Raw genomic sequence first — 7119 nt, forward strand, 5'->3', positions numbered from 1 at the left:
CTTGCCAATCTTTGTCAACCACTCTTCTCTTCACCAAAACTAATGGCAAGAAAATAGGGTTGTTGTTTGGCATTATTAGAAGAGGGGAGGGGTAGATGGACGAGAAGTTGCTTTGCTTAGTAATTTTGTGGTCTTTCTTATAGTTTTTAGTAACTTAATTACTAATGGAAAATAAGTTAAAGTTGCATTTGTAAATTGCTAGGATTAGGGAAAAAAAGGTTGCCTGAGAAGCGAGAGTTCATACGTAACCTCAAATAACAATTACTCTTGGTTTACTAAAACCTGTATTTGAGAGTATGAATTTCGGACCTTAGATTTAAATTTGGAAAGATTTAGATAAATTTTAAAATTACATCTTATCCAAATCCAATACAAATCAAAATTTAAAATCTATCCAAACATAGGAAAAGAGTTTAAACATGTGTGACAATATATTTTTATTATTTTGATATTTTAAAAGTTCTTGAGTAATGTTCATTCACTATTGAAGGGGATCTTAGGCGCAGCGGAAAGGTTGTTGTCATGTGACCTAGAGGTCATGAGTTCGAGGCGTGAAAATAAATTATTGCAAACATATAAGGTAATGTTGCGTGCTGTAGACCCATTGTGGTCTACCCCTTTCCTGGACCCCACGTAGGTAGGAGTTTTGTGCACCTAGTTGCCTTTTTTTATTTTATTTTATTGAAATGGTAGAATTTTTGGAGATTATATGAACTATTTTGTTTTGTGATTTAAAGTCATGAAATTTAACCATTTTTTAAAATTTCAAAAGTACAAGCATTTTCCCCAATGGGAAATACCCTAAAAGGTTTGGAGTCAATTCTAGATTGGGAAGAAATAGAATAAAAAGTTCATCTAATAGTCATAAAAAAAAAAAATTTTAGTTTACAACTAAAGGTAGAGTTTAAGTTTTTTAATTGACAAAAGTAGAGAGAAAACCAAATATAGAAAAGATAAGGAAGTAAAATAGAAGTTAAAAAGGAATGGAAAAAGTACGAAAATGAATGAATATTATAAATTTTATGGAAGATATTCTCTCAAAAAGGAGAGGAAAAGGGGAAAAAAATCTAAGTGATGAAATAAGGGGTTAGTCAAATCATGATACTTGGAGTTCATTTACTTGATTACTTCATATTACTTTAACTTTAACTATTTCTCGGATTGCGTATATCTTTTTGAACGTGATGTCGCCATATCTATATTTAAGTTTTAACTAATCATTTTGTTCTCTTTTATGGATATATAAAGTTTTAACTACTGAAATTTGGATTTATCACATCTATATTTTGTTGTGATTTACTTAACATTGTGCAAGCAAAACTATTTATATGTTTTTTACCGGTGGTTAAAGCTTTTTTGTGAAATTTTTAGCTCCTTATGAGAGATAGTGTATACTCTCTAAAGTCTTTTTTTTTTTTTTTAAGTATATTCACACTTACTTGTGGGAGAAATTATTTAGATTATCTTCTTACTTCAAGTTTTAGATCATCAATTAAATTCTCAAATTATGAGTCATTTTCGTATGGTTATGGGTGTTTGGTTGAAATGGGCAAGTTACCTTGATTATTACGGGAAAAAAAATCAACTAATTCAAACTCCAAACAATGTCTAATTGAGCGTTGAGCCAAAGTTCGTACGCCCACAGAAACACAAAGATTTAGAAATTTCCTTTCGGACCATTCCTCCCATCTCCTTCACGCCAAACAGAGCATTCCATTAGAACTTCTGTCATAAGAATACACACGAATAGATCCATCTTCTAAAAAGAAAAAGTAAATGAGGAATTCTCAAATTTCAAAGTTCAAAATTCAAAATTCATTCACACACCCATAGCTTATACACCAAGAACACCTTGCGAAATCACCCACCATCACCAACCAGAGACTACACCCATCAGTGACCAACCAGCACGCCGCCCTAGTCCCTACGTTATTGGACTCTTCCAATCTCTACTGGGTAATGGGTTTCCTTCCGCTCTGTACATAATCCATCTTAACGCATAAAGTTTTAAAAAATCAAAGCTAGAAATTGCCAATCTCTGCGATTTCCCAAATCTAATTGTGTGTCTAGCAAATAACGCAAGCGTTGGGATCCTCTTCTGCACTCTCCACATAGTAGTACTGCGTCATGTGAGGGTTGTAGGCTTTGTACGCCTTCACCAGCTCTGCAATCTGTTCTTCCTTCTTCTTCACGTCGTCCTTCTTCCCTTCATCTTTTTTCCCTTCGTCCTTTTTCTTATCGCCCCCGTCCTTCTTCTCTTCCTTCGGCCCAACTGAGAATATCTCTGCCTGCCACTTCTTCTTCCGCAGTCTGGCCACCAAGCACACTGGGTCTACGGCCCCGATCACTGTTAGCTTCCTCTCCTTCATATCCATCGCAATAGATTCAATCCCTGCACCGAAAAGTTTTTAAAAAGAATTATGTTAATATAACATACATGCAGATTTAATAAAATTATCAAATCCTTGCTGCAAAACCATTTTTTTTCCCCAATTTGTTCAATACCTGGAATTGTGGACACGGTTTTCAGGGCATTCCTCTTTGCTTTGTCATCGTATATGTCCAATCTCAATATAACTTTCTGCAACAAAAGCAGCAATTGGTTAGTTTAAGAAGGCGATAGATGGGTCTCTTATGGAACTTACGACAGGGAGAATTTTACAGGATAGACAGGAAGTATTCGAAAAAATTGAGTGCGATAATAGAGCACTAGAGCAAAATAAAAATTCAATTGAAATCAACGGCATGTCTGATTTTGACACCCCGTGTAAAGAAATGAAGAAAACAATTGAACAGAGCAGAATTCCAAATAATTGGAAATTTCGAGGTGAAAAAACATCAGAACCCATGAAAGACCACGCCTTTTCGATCATTCAGAATTGAAATAAAACAGAGGTCGGGGAGATTATGAATTAATGAAACTAATTTCCCATCAGCGAACCACAAAAAAAAAGAGCAGAGCAGTTGATAATTTTGTTGGGAATTGAGTTTAACTAGACCCAGAGAGGGAAATCTCACCTTCATGGCCATGGATTGAAAGCTCCGGCGACTCGTATAACAAGTCAGAGACAACAATTTAATTGACACCAAAAGGGAGATGAGGGCAAAGTGTGTTTAAGAAGAAGAAGTAGAAGAAGAAAGGCTTATAGTTTGTAGAGCACGGTATGTGTCGTGGTTAAGCAGGAGGTTTACAGACTGATGGAGGGGTTTTTAAAGTGTCATGCAAGGAGTCGATGTCAAATGTACAGCCTAGAGAGAGAGAGAGAGAGAGAGAGAGAGAGAGGGAGGTTCGTGGGATGGTTCCAAGGGGTTGGGACGCGGCAGGAACGTTCGACGGGGGCGAACCCAGAAGGAGACCCAAGCCAAACCATCCGACGTCTTGGTCCAGGTCTACGCCCGCCCTTTCCGGACTGGGTGCTGATGTCTCACCCCAAACTTGCATAGTCCCAATTTCAATTATTGTAAACTCTCGTCATACTTTTCTTTTCCAGAGAAAATATTTTTGAATTCACAAAGTCAGTCTTATTATATGTGTGGACTTTGGACTTACTTTTGATTTTACTATGGGAAATTAAAATCACCTTTTGAGCTAGATATACTAATGGAATAATTTAACAATCACAAAGAATAATTTAAATAATTAATTATATTTTTAAATTATAAATAATTTTTAAAAATTAATCATTTAATTTTTAAAAAATAGGCTCTCATATGTACATATATCAAAGTAAAAGTGGTTTAGAATCATTACTTATAAAAGCGATACTTTAATAGTGAAACCTAAACTTGAAATATTCAAAATAGAACTCCTAACTTTTAACTTAAGTGAAAAATTTTTAATGCGCGCTAAATAATTGATATGTAAAAATTATAATATTATAAATATATAATTATTATATAATACTATTTTACTAAGCTATATAATAATTAGTTTTTTCATTTAAAATTATTTTGATAATCATTTACTTGATTATATTACTATAGTTTATCATATTCATTATTATTTTGTTTTAACAACATTTTAATATTATATTATTTTCTAATATTTTATATGTATTATATTTTAATATGTAACTTATTAAATATAATAAAAATATCACATATTTTAACACTATAACATAATTTATTATTTAATATAAAATAATAACATAATAAACCAACTACCATAACATTATAATTTATTACAAAATAGTATTTTATTTATTTGTATATATTACATCATTATTAAAACTTAGTATTATATTTGTATTAACGATATTAATAATTAATGTTTACCTTATTTTGAGGTTATACATAATAACATAGTAACTAAATAATCATATCACAATTATATCGTATTATTTTAATATTCAATACTATTCTATTACTTTTAAATGTGTTAAAAGATTATTGTATATAATACAAATATCAATAATAATGATTAAAATATTTTATAGTAAATAATATTATTATATTTTATATTTAATGATGTCATAATATTTATATCATTTTTAAAATTTATGTAATATATATTATATTATATTATATATAGTATTACATTAATATTGTAGTAGCCCGAACCCAGAAAAGAAAATAAAATAAATAAAAGGAAAGGAAAAGGAAAAGTAAAAAAAAGAAAGGAGATGGTATGGTTCAGCATCAGACCATCTTAGAAAACTGTCGATAGTTTTTGTAACGACCCAAAAATTCATGTCATTTTTTTATATATAGTCTGTATTATAATACTCTGTTTCCCCTAATAAAGTCTGCTATAACATCTTGGTCCCAAAGTAGCACCGAGGAATTCCTGTTCATAAGACAACACACTTATGCAGCAGAAAACATAATATCATAAAACCATAATTACAATATTAGAATTCAATATTTTCCCAAAACATATATATACATACACATATCTCCCTAGTATTCTCCACTAGATCATTTGGGATCTATACAAGAATACACCTTCCCACATACACTTACCCTAAAGACAAGACAGTACAAGATCCCTTCCATCTCCGAGCCTGATCTGCTCGTCTAAGTATTTCACCTGAAATGTTTAAATTACTGGGATGAGACAACTCTTAGTAAGACGAAATATGTTATTATCAGTGTGTGGCAACTGAGTTTACATAAATATTATACTTTAATCAACTAAAACTGAGATAATAGGTAAAATAAAATACATCATAACTCACACCTATGTGATTTAAAATACAACTAATACTGAACTTTCTATTTAAACATACTTTTAGTATCTATAAGTATATCAGCTGTTTTCTGTAAAATTGTATACATATATACATAACAGTGAAAACTTCCTTGGATATCTCTATGTCATGATTTAACCCCTTATGATAGGGTTGTGCGGCTCGTAGGCGGGATTCAACACTAGTTGGCCAACCAGGATAAGTCAATTGAAACCTTTGTCGTCAGATCGGCCGCCTCAACCCGGACTACCGAGGAGTCTGCAAGCTCTCCCAAAGCACGATCGACTACTCATAAAATCCACACACTATCTGAGATATGTGGTTGCACTCTGTACTGAAATAGCTACGGAACCGTGCTATGAAATATATATATATATATATCTTACTGTTTTACCATGATTCTGTTTCAACTGTAATAACCATAACAATGTAAAAGTTGATCTAAATAAACTGTAAAATCTGATCTGAATAAACTATAATATCTAATCGTTATGGTTCTATAATCTGATTATCATGGTATTCTGTAAATACTGTAAAACATATTTCCTGTGTATATACTGTAAATCATGATTCTGTAAATTCGGTAAAATATCTTTCTATATATAAATACTGTAAATAATGATACTTTGAAAGCTGTGTAAATTCTATACTGAACTGATATTTACTCATGACACATAATGAAATAAATAAAACCCATGTACAGTAACCTGTATTTTTCCAATGATAAAGATAATTTATAATCTGTAGAATTTCCGTGAAAATACATAATTTCATACCATAAAACATCCAGAGTTCATATCCTAAAATACATATATTTTACTGATAGAAATTCCTAAAATTACTAGCATAACATATTTCTCTTACCTAACTAACTGGGGGCCTAACTCCAACTTTATCCTCATGCCCACGACGTCAACTCAAAATCCTAAAATAATGTACATTTCCTATTTTAACCAATCCAAACTCAGAATATTAATTATACTTGCCTTTTTCCCAAGCTCACATATTTCTTTTATCCATAAAATTATAAACTAATAATTATTTATCAATGACACCTAAGTTCCTGAGGGAACACCCGCTGGGATCCTCAACCTATGCCTATGGTGTTTGGAAACCCAAACCTTGAAATCACAACACCCTAGTTTAATCAACTCAAACTTCAGTATATTTTCACCTAACACAAAATCTGGGTTCAGAAAAACCTACTAACCATATAAACCATAAAATAACCAACTTACCTTGATTTTGGGATGATGCCTAAACTTCTCAAACCAAAATTATGCTCCGACTAAGTTGTAGAGAATCTCCTCGAGATTATTGTGATAACTTCTGATCATTGAAACGAGGTGAATTGGAGCTGAAATCGTAGAGAGGAGGTGGAGAAACCGAAATGTAGAGAGAAAAAGAGAAAGAGGAATTGATTTCCTTGCTAAAAAGTGATTTTCGGCTATATATTGACAGTTGTCCACGTGGCTTCGTCAACGAGACACATAGATTCGTTGATGAACTTACGAAGGGTGTAAGAACCCGATCCGTGATATGGGGAATTAATTAATTAAGAGAGGGGTGAATTGGTAATTAAGCAAGCTTCGTCGACAAAGCCAGAGTTCGTTGACGAAGTCTTTGTAGTTCTCGCGACGAAGTGCAAAGTCTTTTCAACAACAAGTGGTCGAGCCAAAGTACTATAAATAGTGTTTTCCATTACTTTTCAGTTAAGAAATCATGAAATCTCTCTCTATCTCTCTATAAACTCAACCTACTCTCTATCTCTCTTGATTTCTGCGTCATACATTGCGAAAATTGCTGATCCGACGTTACCACAAGGATCGAGGAAGGATTCTCTACAAGTTCTACGGATTAGATCATCGTTTCGGGTATATTCAGGTTTTGGCTCGAAATTGAGGTAAGGCTCTGTTTTCCATTCTGATCT

The 7119-nt window shown here is 32.5% G+C and overlaps 1 protein-coding gene across 1 annotated transcript; it reads right to left on the reverse strand.

Moving 5' to 3' along the window:
- Nucleotides 1–1656: 1656 nt before the first annotated feature.
- Nucleotides 1657–3500, reverse strand: LOC131157141 (heavy metal-associated isoprenylated plant protein 39). The gene is made up of 3 exons (XM_058111057.1): nucleotides 3019–3500; nucleotides 2506–2581; nucleotides 1657–2392 (listed from the first exon to the last, which is right to left on the reverse strand). The coding sequence occupies exons 1-3, from the start codon at nucleotides 3028–3030 to the stop codon at nucleotides 2067–2069; spliced, it is 414 nt and encodes a 137-aa protein (XP_057967040.1). The 5' UTR covers nucleotides 3031–3500; the 3' UTR covers nucleotides 1657–2066.
- Nucleotides 3501–7119: the final 3619 nt, after the last annotated feature.

This window comes from Malania oleifera, chromosome 6 (genome assembly GCF_029873635.1).
Source record: "Malania oleifera isolate guangnan ecotype guangnan chromosome 6, ASM2987363v1, whole genome shotgun sequence".
NCBI classification, from domain to species: Eukaryota; Viridiplantae; Streptophyta; class Magnoliopsida; order Santalales; family Ximeniaceae; genus Malania; species Malania oleifera.